We start from the raw sequence: 15,726 nt of genomic DNA on the forward strand, positions 1-15,726 counted from the left end.
TTCTTGAGAGGCGTAGCGTCTTTTCAAGCGAAGCTTGTATTTGCCTGACAAGTGTCGGCGGTGGTGGCGGTGGTGGCGGTGGTGTCATTTTAAGACCGTCTCGTTCACTTGGTATATACCAAAATTGGCATTAAAGGGTAGGAATGTATGACTAACATGACTGATAGGTCGTGACATCAATACTATCACATGCTCGTCACTTAGATCATGATTAACAATAGTAAAACCACGTGTGGCGCATACCCGCATCGAGTATGCGGGTATGAGCCAGGGACAAGAAAGAAAGAAAGAAACAAAGAAGGAAGGAAGGATGGCATGGAAAGGAAGGAAGAAAGGAAGAGAGAAGGATAGAAAAAATCACGTGTGGTGCATACCCGCATTGGATATGCGGGTATGAGCCAGAGACAACAAAGAGACAGGAAGGAGGAAAGAAAGAAAAAGCAAAAAAGGAAGGAAGAAAGAAAGAGAGAAAGAAAGAAAACCGGGCTGCTCCCATAGTAGAGCAGGTGCGGCGAACGCTGTGCCCGCGCCGGATCACGTGAAGCACGCGACCAATCGACCAATCGGAGCCGTCTGTCGGTTGGCGCGCGCTCCGCCGGGCTTCCCTTGCCTCAGATCAGTCTCGGAGAGCGGATGGGAAGTCGCCGCGTGGTGCTTTCTGCCGAGGAGCAGGCTGCGTTTGAGTAACGGCGCCGCGAACTCGCTCGGGAAAGGGCTCGTCGTCGACGTGCCGATTCCAGCGTGAGCGCTTCCGAAGCCCAGGCGAAAAGTCACCGAAGAGCCGCGGAGGCCAAATGTCAGCGAAGATCCGCCGACCCTGAGTTTAGGGCAAACGAAGCGGAACGCTTGCGATAGCGTCGTTTTGCCTCAAGCTTCGCTTACCCCCATTTTGTCGACAGGGGAAAGGCTCGGCTTTCTTTCTTTCAGCTGAGAGGCGGCGCCGTGCTTAACTCGGTGGTAGTTAGCCCGTATATATAACGTGACACTACTCGGTGCAGTGTAGGAAGAGCTGCCAGTAGAGGATCGCTTAAGAATGGTAAAGTGGCCCTCGTGTTTAAGTACATTCCTACAGTAAAAAAAGTGGGGGTTGTATACTGCCACCTCATGTCAAATGTTTCAATGACAACCCATGGTGATGTGTTAGCGAAAATTTGGTAATCCGGTGCGCTTAAAATTTACGGGTATGCACTGCAGTGGAGGTGTGTTTCTTGAGCCACTCCTCGTCGTAGGAGTCGTCTAAAGCATTGCTTTATGGCCTTCGAGATCCGGTAGGGCTCTGTCTGTAGCGCACCCCCAGCCCGATATCGGAGGCTATGCTTGTTGATGAACAGTTTCTTCAGTTGAAACTTAACTCATCGGTTTCCCTGTACTTACACACCTTTCCACTCAGCTGTTTTCCTGTATGCAGCTGCGGGAGCCATATGCATGGTACTCAGCGGTATCGAGAGGTTTTCTTTTTAATACGGGGATCATAAAACGCTACCTTAACTTCACTCCAGCGCAGCGATGCACCATGCGGCAGTGTTGAGGACTCAGGCACGAAAACTAAAAGTAAGCTTGACAGTTTTATGTATTCCTGCCACTGACTGCCTGCACTCGTTCTTAGACATTTGTTTCTAAATCATACGCTAAAGGTAAACGTGACTCAGTAAGGCTCAATACATGTGGCACCGCCATCACGTCCGGATGAGGTTGTGACGTGAATAGCGTGAAACGGTATCTAAACCGCGAAATCAACTTAAAGTTCTCCTAGACTTTGTAACTACGGCGTCAAACCGTTAAAATATGAAAAAAATCTGAAATTGACAAAACAAACGAATTGCATCTTTGCATAACTGTACCATTAGTACAGGACGCGAGTCAACTAATTCTGCTGCACAATGGTACATAATGCGTGGGCATCGTACAAGAGTCGTGGATTAAAATGCTGGGCAACCGGTCCACAGGTTGTCATCAGGAAGGTCTATGCACCACTCGCCCACATTGAAATTTGTCTATACGTGTAGACACTTGTAACTGTATACCTGAACAACGGCACACTTAGACTCCTACTTCCGTCTGTGGAGTCTGTTGCAGCCCGGCAATAAACAAACTATAGTTCGAACAATGAATGCACGTTGCTGCCGTTGTGCACTTTGATATAGTAGCTCTCTGCGACGTCGCCACCAATTCGACAAGTTTACCGAACAGGCTTGCAATTGGTCGGCGACTTGGCCACCCTCTCTAACGAAATTTAGAAACCATTTCAACAAAGAATTAGGTGTAATATTTGACCAATTATGTTTCGGTGGATAGTCTCCACGAGCGTTTAGGTAGGGTTACTCTGAAAGAATCTTTCACGGTGGAGCTGTTAAGGGCTCGCTAGGTCAGTCTTGTTGTGCGCAGCATTGCCTAGCTGGGAGAGCGTGAGTTTGGAGAGAGTTAAGTTTGCGGTCGTGCTCGTGCCACTGCTCCCGCGTTCACCATCGTCATCTGCTTCCACAGCTGGCTACGTTGCCGCTAATCATTCCAGCGTATAATATCACTCCTCTGTCGACGTTATAGGGAGGCCGCGTTTACGGGGGTACGAGCCACTCATGAGCAACTGACGACGTGTCCTAAAGCATTTGAGCAACGCAGCCGCGCACGCGCTCGGGGAAGGGCTCGTCGTCGACGTGCCGATTCTAGCGTGCGGGCTTCCGAAGCCCAGGCGAAACGTCAGCGAAGAGCCGCGGACCCCTAGTTGAGGGAGCGCGATGTTGAGGCCAAACGTCAGTGAAGAGCCGCTGACCCCGAGATGCGAGAGCGTGATTTGAGGCCAAACGTCAGCGTTGTCTTGCCCTCCAGGAATCCGGCAACGGTGGTGCATGCCTCGGCAACGCTAGCGCCAACTTCTCCGGTGCGACGGCCAGGTTTCAACGCGAGTTTCTCAACCTGAACGTTCATGATAGACATGTTCGGTTGGGTAATGCGCAACGACGATACGGCCATTCTCATGGGGGGGGGGGGGGGGGAGGGGGGGTACAGCAGACCCACTATAGTCACAGCTTCGCTGGCTTCCATCTTCACAGTAGTTAAAGGCTCTAAATTTTTTGAAGTTTTTCTTTATTTCCTTATCACAAAATACAGGTAAACAAACACTTGTCGGACCTGTAGCCAAAGGCTAGTTGAAAGTCCGATAAACAAAATACAGGCGAAACCTAGTATAGCCGCAATATAATAGGTAACACAATGACAAGAGCGATTTTACCAAATAGCAAAAAGAAAACAAACCAAGTTCTAAGAGCGTACGTCATAATACCAATGGATGAGACAAGAATGTTATACCGAATACTAGCTATTGCAGTAAATAACAAACGATAACATCTGTTATGTGAATTACATACCACATGAGACAAGAGATTCAAGTTTTTATTCTGTGCACAGTAGAACTAGTAGTTTATAGGTTGGACGTATAATGTTCTTAAAAAGCATGCCATAATAGAAAATTCATTATTACAATATTAGCACAATACACCAGTGTATTTACAAATGAGCACAACATTAACTAATAAAATTGATGACTGACTCAGTGTATTGAAAATCAATTATGGCATCTGGATGTTTTATAGTGACGTTAACAAGCTTAGGTAGCATTGTTTAAGAACACTTTGGAATTTTGTTAAGGTACTGGTGATTTCTCTAGTCTGGTTTTATAGTGTGCGTTTCTTCAAGTGAATTCCTGTTGATACATACAACTACTGAAACAATAGTACTCTTTTTTATACTTTTAGTGGTCGGTGCCCTTCTCCTTTACCCTTCTTACAATAGTATTCTTCAGAGCCACCATCCATTGGACTATTTGCCTTGATGATACATCGTAAGATGTGGGAGTCTTTCTCAAGATGAAATAAAAATACACGGATGTATTTCGTGCCGTCACATGAAATACACCTGTGTAAGAAACGCTCCAAAGACGACGATATTTTTTATTACGTGTACATTTTTGTGTTTAACAGGTAACCGACACTTTTTACCTTAAATATTGATAACAGCCTCATAGATTTCAATGTTGAGGTAATTTTCGTAAGTATTAAGGCAAGCTATTAATATGGCAACGTGTACTTGACTTCAGTGCCAGCCGTTTTGCTATACATTCTGTTATACATTCAGGATGTGTAACATGTTACATGTAACACGTAAGCAAGGTGTTTATACACCGGGACGCCCCGGTAACCTATATTCGCTCCTGTAAATTTTACTTGAATTGATGTCAGCTCTATGGCTGACGAAATATGTTCAAAAACAATGAAATTATGGTGGATTTTACGTTTGTTTCAAGGAAAAAGCACCGAGTGGGTATAACAAGTAAATACGTGCACATTTAACAACGGTTACCGGGCGTATAGAGCGTAAGCATGAAGTTTATTAGTGGCTTAAACGAACGTTTCTTTAATAACTCCTAAAACGGATGCTATGCAACTATACTAGTCAAAAAAGAAAAGGGAGTGAACAACGGCGAAGAGATGGTTCTCAATTTATAAGAACTACGCGAAGCAAGCCTAAAAAGGTTCGATCAACAAAGCACTTTAATCATACGAGCATTATGCAGCTACCTTGTACTTTTGTGCAAGGCGTCGTGGCTATCTCTCGCAATTATCAACAGTAGCGCGTGTCCAAAATAGTGATTGATGAATGTTACGTAAAACAAAGCATTTCTTTCTTTACGGTTTTGCCGATTCACAGCAGTGACATTGGACTAATCAGTCTTGGAACTAGCCATGCACGTGTTCATCGTATGAGCACAATATAACCAAAATTTCTTACCAAAGGACCACATTATTAACGTTCAAAGAGAAAACAGCGTAGTATATTACACTGCATAAGGAAGCACTGTGAGAACTCAGAAAAAGCTCGGGCACCATTTCATTTACACATACCTGAACGAAAATGATAAACATGTTCGTATTACTAGTGAAGAAGCTTTCTGACGCTACTTCATTAAAATTTTTATCTATAGCAATACTCACTTGGGCCCTCCGGCATTGCGACACAAAAGTGTAGTCTTTGGTGCACACCTTCCAACTTTCACATATTCGTATACTTACAACGAGTCCTTCTTTAGCAATGTTTCTTCAGCTCTTATTTCACCCTGCGTTCTGTTCCAGAAATTTACCCTTCGTGCATGGCCAGCCCTGGACAAGCTACAGGGACGACAAAAAAGATATACAAGTGCGCATCGGGCTCACGACACTGGATGTAAGCCAATAAGCGGCACGCATGTGTCATGCCATCTTCGAATTACCATTTCGTAGTACTCCACCGACCCTCTAATGTGGTGCACGAAAACCTCCAAGACATGTTGCTAGAGCAACAGGGCGGAGTAAAGTGTTGTGGTGTTTTTTGTTGTTATTTAATAATTGTACTAGCCTAAATGAAAGTTTGGATGTGTGAAGATCCCTGCGGTACCCTTGTTCACCGGGGCACTGGTGTTGAGAGAAGCTTTTTATATAACTTATGTTTTCACATGCAGTCAAAGTAGACATGCATAAGGGTTACTTCAAAGGGACACTAAACATAAGCACTAAATCAAAGCAGTTTGCATTGAATAATCGTTCTTTCATAACTCTATTTTTGTTATTTCGCAGTAATTCCTATATAAGAATAAAACAAAATTGATGATCGAAATTTTCTTTTCAATTACAATTTCGCGTCTGAACCACAGTGCGGATGCGTCAGTGGATGTCACGGATTTGTTTTTGTTTTTTTCATTATGGCCATTTTGTTTCAGTAAAGGGTTTTGAAACTGGTCACGCGAGTATTCGGCTCCTTTAGTGTTGCAATGTAGTTCATCTTTACGACAAAAAAAATTGTCTAGGTTCGAGCAAGCACCATCAAAATGTTTCGACGTCACAACGAACTAGCGTGGGAACGTCAAGCAGGCCTCATCACCCGTTTTTCATTTTCGCTCCTGTTCGGACTTCTTAGGTCGTTTCTCCTGGCAAGAGTGGCTGTTTTGTATTGTAGAAAGGTAATTTGCTAAACAGCTCAAAGTAATAGAGCTATTTTTTACCTACACTGGCTACACGATCATAGCTAGTGTAGGAAGCCGCTATTATTTAAAACGAGATCTTCTTGGCCGACTTCAAAAGGATTTGGCGTACCTGGGATCTGCGTATCTTGTAATCACTTCTAGAAAGAAACGGTCGACTAGGTGACTTGTGCATGTCCTATAACCATGACAAGGTATAAATAATATCGCGTCATGCCGAGAATACGTAGCAATAGTCAGCAACTAAGCATATAATAAAAAATGAGTGTTATTAGCCGTAAATGGGGTGGGATGTGTCACTGCTCCGATGTCGCCACCAATTTCCATCCTACTTAACTGCAACACCCTCCACTAGATGGAGTGCAGTGCCCGAGCTAGAGTTCGATAGGGTGCTTCTCCAATCTCTCCAATGCTATTCACTTCATGCTTAGAAGAAATATCCATGCTATTTGAGCAAAGAAATTCAACAAGAGCGGACACTTCCATAGAGCCCAGCGGCCGCATTGACTGTAGCGCACCAAGCAGCCGGTGTGAAAACCTGAACCACACTTCCGGTTGCGGTTTCGGCTGCACGTGTTTTGAACGCTAGCTGGCGCGCGGTACGCCGACTTCGCCTATCTTTTTTTTTTTTTTTGCTCTACCGCGTGCGATTTTTGGGCGGTATCGGTTTATTATTTAAGTAAAATGATTGCTACCGATCATTTCCAGCCCCATCGAATATATGCCACGTGCAATTTCTCAAAGTAGACGCAAGACACCTTGTGAAATGAGGAAATGTTTATGTTGCTCTATATAAATGCTCGTTCCGGGCTTTTTGTGCATTCATCCAACGGTGTGGCCCTAGGTAAGCAGTAGTTCCCGTACGAAGCTCCACCGGAGGGCCTCAACTGAAAAAAAAAGTTATTTACAAGCCATTGTCCTTTTGGTATGCAGACATATACTGCGTGTAGAGGCGAAACGTGCAAAAGCGGTGGAAGGGTGGCATTACAAACAAAAGCAATTTGTTTTTACATACATGGCGTAGAAAATACCTGATTTATCCTAAACAATACCATAACATATGAAACCATCTGATTTCCAAGCATTGCCCCATTTCCCGGCATTATTTTCTGCACTTTATTATCACAAATAAACGGGCGACTTCGCGTTTCTAAAACTTGGTCTCAGGCGACGCGATCGTACGCTACGTACACAGAGATGAACGCAACAGAGGCTCCCAGCCGGACCATGCTAGACGCTTGTAGGATGCCTTCTACTCGCACTCAAGACAAATGCGTGGGTGCAAAGCCTGTTTTCAGTCTTTAGAAGACGGATCGAATTTTCGAATTAGAAGTTACTGTAATGTTCCTCGGTGTTATTTTTGCGCATTCTGCCGGCGCCAGCAACACACACCCATGTTATCACTTTTGGCAATCGCCCATCGCGTTTTAGACAGGCGTGAGTACCGAAAGAGGGTATATGTTGTTGCGGGGCCACAAAAAAACGTCACAAACTTGTCCCACTAATGGCATCTTCGGCTGGCTGTTTCGGAGCGCTCTAGACAAAAGCTTTACTCTAGACCGCTCTCGTGAGCGGCTTTGTCTTCGGCTGGTTGAAAGAGGGTGCGCGCCTTGCGTTCGGCTGTTTTTTTTTTTTTTTCGATCGCTCTCCTCCATCTTCGAGCGCTCTGAGGCGCTCCGCGCCCAGTCGTCGTAGGGAGCCTACATGACACACCTACATATGTCGTCGGAGCAGTCGTTGAGATGAGAGTGTTTCCTGCAACGTCATCACAGCATAGTGTCGCCGTTCTTGGCGACAGTCCACCGTAGCCTAGGCAACCTAGGCCACAGCATGCTGGCGTCTCAACGAACGGTCGTCCCACCCGCTAATCCGCCGGTTTAGCTTTGGATAGGTGAAACATCGGACGTTAGCAGTAGTCACGTGGTTTCGCATCTGCCATTTCCTCCACCGAGAACGAGTCACACGTTCGGTGTGCGCGCTTGTCCTCTACCTCTGAGTTCGGGGAACGCCCGAACTCAGAGGTACGACTCACGGTTCTGCACGACTCTGCTTCGGGGGATTGATGCGACCAGTCGAAGATACCATTAAATTCATTACACGCCAAACTAACTTTGTCACCACGGCCGCGTTGGTTCTCGCTCAATGCGTCACAGCGCCCTGTGCGGCCAGTGTGCCTCAAAAATACCGAAAGTAGTTACAGTTATCCCCTAGGAAGCGTCGGAAACGTGTCGCACCACGGTTCATTAACTTAAATTAACTGCGCCAAGACGGCCGAGTTGTTTTTCGCTAACTGTGTCATAAGTCTCGGTCCCGTGCTGAAACGCCAAATTGCGTCGTTAACTGTAACAAAATTTTTCACCTTGCCGTAGCCCAATAGTGCAGTGGTGCCATGCGCCTGTGCAGAAGGAACGCAAGAATACGCCGGGAGCCCAAGAAAGCGGGCTACATTTAAGAAAAAGGAGACAGACGGGTCGCCGAACAGACGAGCGCTCACACGCGCAACCGTCCTCGCACGCTTCGGTGGAGTGTCTGGCACATGACGCATGCATCTGGCGCGTCATTGGCCTGTCGCTATAGTCGTAAAATAAGTCGCTATAGTAGTAAAATAAGTCGCAAAGTATGAGTTCATTTATACGCAAGGCGTTTAATTTTAGCAGGAAAGAATAAAAAGAAATAAGGAATGTATGTTAACTTCATATCACTTTCTTTTTTTCCGATGCTCGCGGCAGCTATCGGCTGATGTAAATACTAGCGTGACTTATTTCCTGTTGCCAGTTTTCGCCGAGTGTCCCCTCTTGTTGAATTTCTATCTCTATGTTATTTAGAGTGGGAAAGCTTAGGAGCGAGGATCAACGTCGAATATCTCAACAACCTTCGGTTTGCAAATGACAATGTCCTGTTCAGCAACGGTGTGGATGAATTCCAACGAATGATTGAGGACCTGAACCGAGAAAGTGGAAGAGCAGGGTTGATGAATAGTATGCGGAAGGCAAAGGCAATGTTCAATAGCCTGGCAAGCGAACAAGCCTTTATGATCACCAGTCAGCCTGTAGAGTCTACGCAGGAGTCCTTTATCTAGGTCAATGACTCACAGGGGACTCAGATCATTAGCAGAAAACGTACAGAACATTAAAAATGAGTTGGATTGTGTACCTAAGGCACTACGAAAATCCTGACTGGGAGCTTACCACTGTCGTTGAAAAGAATAGTGTAAAATCATTGTATTCCATCCGTGCTAACATATGGGGCAGAAACTTTGAGGTTTGCAGAGAATAACGGGAAAAAATCAAAGCCCCTTATATAAAGAAAGTTGGTTGAACGCGAAGCTTTCTCCTACGCAAACTGAATCGAAGTCCAAAGCCAACGACCACGCAACGAACCCAAGAAATGCTGAGCAACCCAATGCGATGTATATTTGATTTGATTGCTTGCTTAGGATTGCATTTTTTGAACGTTAAAGTTTCATGAAAACACATTTCGTTAAGTTGCATAGCCCTTATTGTAGGTTATATAGCCGTTGATTACGCGCACACACTCACACTTTCACGGACGACTCTATACTTGCACAATATTGTCTTGTGATCGCTGTGGTAGATGGTCACAGGCTCTGCCATTGCCGATACACGGCACGATCACGCTCGCACTTACGTTCGCGTACGGCACCCTCTTCTGCCGTGCGCTGCATCCGCGGCCTACCTATGGTGACGGCCGGGAATGCATTGCGTGACGCGCATAATGCAATGCAGATATCTACAGTTCGTCTGGGTAGTGTGGCGTTGCAGTTCCCATTGTTCTTATTGGTACAACTGTGAATGTAAACTGTAGTGTTCTACGATACGTATGTCGTTCGCCGTTGTTATATTGTGTGCGCAGATGCGCAGCCGTGGCTTTATTGTGTGATGCAGATGCGTAGATAGCTCCATTGTGTAAGTTGGCTTTTCTGCAGGGCGTTTTCGGCGCTCACAGACGAATCAGTGAGACATAGAAAGCTTCGCATTAGAAGTTGAGCACCGTGAAAAGAGCGATGGAAAGAAAAAGGTTTGGCTTAACGTTAAGATACAGAAGGAGCAGTGTGTATCAGGAAGCAAACGAGGATAGCCGATATTCTAGTTGGCATTCAGGGAAAGAAATGAAGCTGGGCATCTCATGTAACACGCCGGGCAGATAACTAGTGGACCAATAGAGTTACAGCATGGGTGCCAAGGAAAGGGAAACGCAATCTAGGACGGCAGAAAATTAGGTGAGGTGATGAAATTAGGAAATTTGCAGGTGCAAGTTAGAATGAGCTACCACTTGACAGGCATAATTGGAGATTGCTTGCTGGGAGAGTCCTTCGTCCTGCAGAGGACATAAAATAAGCTACTGCTGCTGCCAATGATGATGATGGACGCGAATGTTTAAGCGTCAGCTGTGATGCGGGCTAGGCGTTTTCGCTCCCGATGTCGAGTCCGTCGAATCGGTTGAGGATGTCAAGGTCCTGCTACCTCGATGACAATTCAGTGTACAAGATATTTTATAGCATTCTGGTTTAAGTGGGTACGCTTTACTCCGATGCTAGAATAGTCGCTGGTATTCTAAGCTTACACTGGCGCTCCACGGCGCAAAGCAGCGCGACGAGTAAGCTACCGCTGCCGGCGCTCCGTTTAAATGCTTCATCTGCGCAATGTTTGAGCAGGAGTCAGACATTGGTTTTGCTGGCTGATTTTATCTACAAGGTTAATCGCTAAAAGATAGACCGCTACACTGTATTCTAAAGAAGCCACAGAATATATATTAAACAGGTTACCTTTACTGCCCCGCCAACAGCCCAAATACAAGAAAAGATACTTTTCAGTGCGTGACGTCACATTGACGTGCAGGTTTAGTTTTAATTTTCAGGGAAACTGTTACCGCGAAATTGCGGAAGGTAGTGTTCAGTAAGACTATTAATCAGTCGGACTGATGTTCGTGTTTCGTTTTAGGGTCTGCTTAGGCGCGAGACAGCAAGCGCGTAAAAGCTATGGGATCCATTTTACCGACTGCTCCGTACCGACCATGGTACCCTTCAAAGTTTCAACAACTTTACCTCCAATTTTCAACACGATTGTACCTAGTGCCGTCACCATAAAGATATATATTGAAGTGGAAGTCAAGCATTACTATATGAAATTACGCTTCTGCAATAGCAAAACGATCACAGTTACCGTGAGAAGAGGCTATTGATAAGCAAGGAAAGATTCGAGCACGAACGACGGGTGGCGACGCCGCTCTGAGGTTTCTGCAGCAGTCTGCCGTGACATCATGAGCTTTTACGGCGTCTATCCGGGTTGAGCCAACATTTTGCCGGTAAAGGTATACATTGAATTCTGAAACCAGAAAGCGCTCAACTTACCAAGGTTCAAGAATTTTTTCCTCAACCAAAACGGCCGAAATATGTGAACTGAAATACCATGGACTTGGCACGAAATCACTGTCCTTGCGGCGAAGAAAATAATGTTTAAGCTGTGTTTTTTTTTTGTGACGATAAAACTGGAATTACTAAGCAAACATACTGCACAAACCATTCCAAATGTATAAGCGTGTCGCAAGTCGTAACTGCGAGCATGTCCCCCAAAATAAGCAAAGTGTCAAGCAAGTGTCAACGATATATGAAACAAGGTCGACGTACATGGTTGTTGAAATGATTGAATGATTAAATTTTGATTACATGTTTCTATTCTCTTTTTATGTTTACCATTCACTTAATTCGTACTTTATTAACACAATTGGGCGAGACGGGCCTCGCGAGTTTCGGCCGTCTTCTTGGCGTGACTAGCGTGTGCTAGTCACTAGTAACACTAGTCACAAATAAAGTGCCTACGTGCGTGAACAGATTGGCGCTTTAATTGGCTCATCGAACCCGCGCTGCCTTGGCGCGCTTGCGTCTCCACTCTTCGTTATCGACAGCTGTCGCAGCGGCAAGTTGCCATTACGAATCCCTCATGAGAAACTTGCAGCATTTTTAGTTTGATGTTTTCTGGATTCGTCTCACCGGTGATGGTAGAATCGCCGTAGTTATGCCTCTGACACACTGAGATACCACGCCACGCTATAGGGCTTCCTCAAGGCCTTAGCGTGGCGTAGATGTCCGTAAGACCAGCGCACCGATTTCACCTCCGCGCTCGCTCAAGGATGACAACGCGCACGGGACAGCTCGTCTCTCTTTCGAACTCTGGGTGCCTTGGCGGTCGATGCATGCGTGTGTCCTGCCTCCCGCAGTCCGCGGCGGCGCGCGTGTAGCGACGCAACCTTTCAAACTCGGGCACTCTAAGCCATCTGGCGGAGGACGCGGCAGTTAAATTAGGTGGTACTAGGCGGCGGCACGCTAGGGGGCGATAGCGACGCAGAGACTCGCATCCCACCCTTTTTATTGCTACTTCATCGTCGTCATCATCATCAGTCCATTTATATGTCCACTGCAGGGGGAAGGCCTCTCCCTGCGATTTCCAATTACCCTTGTCTTTCACTAGCTGGTTCCAACTTGCGCCTGCAAATTTCCTAATTTCATTCCCCATCTAGTTCTCGGCCATCCTCGACTGCGCTTCCCTTTCCTCTGTAACTCTACCCATTCTCTAATTCTAATGGTCCACCTGTTATCTACCCTACACACTACATGGCCTGCCACGCACCATTTTTGTCTCTTAATGTGAACTAAAATATCGACTATCGCCGTTTGCTCTCTGATCCACACCGCTCTCGTCCTTTCTCACAATGTTACTCTTAACATTTTTGGTCCATCGCCCATTTCGCGGTCCTTAACTTGTTCTGGAGCTTTTCTGTTAACCTCCAAGTTCCTGCCCCATATGTAATTGGCAGCGGCAGAATGCAATGATTCTTTATTATTCTGTAAATTTCCTTCGCATGATCAGGGTCGCCCATGAGGAATTGACCTAGATAAACGTATTCCTGTACAGACCCTAGAAACTGACTGGCGATCTTAAATTCTTGGTCCCTTGCCAGGCTATTAAGCATTATCTTCGTCTTACGCATATTAATTTTGGATGTTATTGCTACTCACCCTCGTTTTATTGCGATAGGAATCCGCCTTCTCGACGGCGCAATGGCGCATGCACTACGCTCTATCGGATTAGTCGCGAAACGCTTTGGAATGGTTGCACACGCGGCCTCGCGGCCCTATCTTGGAGAAAAAGCGCATGGACACGCATTGCTTTAAACGCTCGTACCGTGTACCGCATTGAAACTCCACCGGTAGCTAGATCTATGTCGGTGTGGTGCCGAAAATGTGCGTAGCGTAAGACAGCAACTACCCTTCAAAACAGAAAGCGGCCAGGACTTCGTCCGGAGGGCACCGTGAACCGCGTAGTTGCTTCCTTTCATTCATAGCTCCCAAATGTATCGAAAAACCCTGTGTTACTCTTGGGTGACAGTTCAAAAAAAAAAAAAAAAATACTGCAGTAACTGCGCTGGACTTGTCTAGATAAGTATGCAAAAGCATTGTGCAACTTGCCTCCTCGCAGCCTCGTGTCATTATTAATCTCATCAAACTAGCCCCGACCAGTATAAAATCTTATCAGTCGTTATCGCTCGTTATCAACCTTATCGGACAAGGTTGCACCGTTACCAACCCTTCCCGGTTCGTATCAACATTATCAGAATTGTTGCGACCATTATAAGCCCTTAATGCTGTTTAGCATCACTGATCACCCCTCTCCACGCCTTATCAACACTTTTACTGCTTATCTGTCTGCGTTGCGCGACGCGAAGAGCGTGAGCCTTCAGAGATCGGTGGTATTTCGGTCAGGGAAGGAACGCGGTAATGATCGACGAATCCTGCGACCACCGAAACGCATCTTGGATGAGGTGTGTTCGGCATTAAACTTTCGCAATATCGCAACTGAGAAGGCTGTCTTCACAATACAAAATTACAGGCGCAGGATGCGCCAGTTCGCAAGGACTTTCTTTGCTAGAAGCATCCCATAATGGAACAAACTTCTTGAAGCGCAACTTTGCTCTCAAAATGAAGTCTTCCTTGCATTCATGTTGTAACCCTCCGTTTTTAACACCTGAGGGCAATGCGAGGTCATCTCGAATAAAGAAAAACAGAAATACCTGGCAATCCGTCACGTCACAGTCTGACGCTTTTCAAGAAAGGCAAGTTTAGCCTTCGCTTTCTTCTGTAACAATGAACCTCTTCCCGTTTAATTAATAATTTGATAAAGTTTTGATAGAAAACCAGTTTAAACCTGTTTAGTGCCGCTCTTTGGTGACTTGTAAACATTCTGCAAAATGTCGACCGCTACTGCTTACGGCTTCTCGTATTCCGCCACACCCCTGACCCCTGACGTCGCTTCTCTACCTCTCTTTCACCGATAGCTAGCCAACCTCCTCACCCACTGCTCACAAAATGCCGACCATAGGGCTTCCTCGGAAAAATCGCTAGTGGGCAGTCGGGTGGTAGTGTACAAAATATTTGGTTTTAAATGCAATACTTTGCAATGATAGCGCATTTGTGCAGTGATGTTTGCTGTGTCCAGAAAATGATGGGTGCTTTGGTTAGAAATATAAAGCACAGTAATTAAAGCCACAAGAATGTTTGAAGCCACAAGCGCGAAGGTTAGAAAAATACATGCACTAACCATCATTCCCGCGGTAGCCGAACGATCGCAACGCCAGAATTTCTACTAATATTTGTACGGAACTCTGTGGCATGAACGACTTGAATTTTCGTCCTGCCTAAACTGGACAATACGAACGCACTGTAAGTCTGCGAACAGCGTGTTAAGTATTTTACAAGCTAGGTAGCACAAGCTAGCAGCCCGTATCGTTCTGTAAATGTAACTGTCCATTATTCCTTCCAGGAAGTGAGAGACTACCGGAAGAATAGTTGCGCCATCCTGCCATCTTTTGTTGCGGATCACACAGCGCTAACAGGGGGCGCAGCAGTTAGCGCAAAGGACGGCCATGACAGTACAACGACGAAAGGTGGCAGAGTCTGACCGATCCTGAACACCACAGAACTGACATTTTCATCTCGAGATGATATAAGTCGTTGTTAATTTTTCTTATCTTTTTTTTTCCGAATACAGGGACACCTGTGCTGAATCTATCGCACTTCAAGTTGTTGTGCGTCCAATAGTATAAGCTGTCATGGAGTTTCTTTTCGTTTTTCTATAGTTCAATGCTCTCCATATATTCAGTATCCTTTCTTTCCGTCCTAAATATCACAAAAACATTATAGGATCACGGAATATCCAGCAGGAGGTCATATGGTTGAAAAAACATAGGCCGAACTTGATGTTAAAGCATGGCATGGATCAAGAATAAATGTGAGCACACATAGCAACACGAAGTGATCGTGTACATTCTATGCCAGGACAGCTTTACTATACACTATCTTGTTTCGACGTCTAAATACCTATGAGGTCACAAGTCCCTTCAAGTACAATTGCGCTTAAAACAATATCTTGCAGACATCTTCATTCTCGGCATTACAGCGACTGTTTAGTGTGCCCATATAGACCTTCTCATTGAGCGAGGAGAAAGAGGCTCGCGGCAAGCCTTTCTTCCTGTCTGGTTTGTGCGAGACGCCGCGGTGCTGTTCGAATGTGTTGCTGTCGAGTGCTGCGCGGAACAATCTGGAGATGTCACTACTTGTTTTCTGTGAAGTTTACGTGCTATCAGTTCACACCAGGTCGTCGAAGAACCCCTGTGTAGCCTTTCGGCGCAGCGGCAACTAC

General features: G+C 45.7%; 1 protein-coding gene across 1 annotated transcript in view; it reads left to right on the forward strand.

The window, feature by feature from the left end:
• The window catches only part of LOC119448814 (acetylcholinesterase-like), a 41,998-nt gene extending 27,013 nt beyond the window's left edge, over positions 1-14,985 (forward strand). Inside the window, exons 9-10 of the mRNA XM_049666511.1 lie at positions 5,127-5,217; positions 14,848-14,985. Of these exons, the coding sequence (XP_049522468.1) occupies positions 5,127-5,217; positions 14,848-14,985 (229 nt within the window). The remainder of the gene's footprint in view (positions 1-5,126; positions 5,218-14,847) is intronic.
• Positions 14,986-15,726: the final 741 nt, after the last annotated feature.

Source organism: Dermacentor silvarum, chromosome 4 (genome assembly GCF_013339745.2).
Source record: "Dermacentor silvarum isolate Dsil-2018 chromosome 4, BIME_Dsil_1.4, whole genome shotgun sequence".
NCBI classification, from domain to species: Eukaryota; Metazoa; Arthropoda; class Arachnida; order Ixodida; family Ixodidae; genus Dermacentor; species Dermacentor silvarum.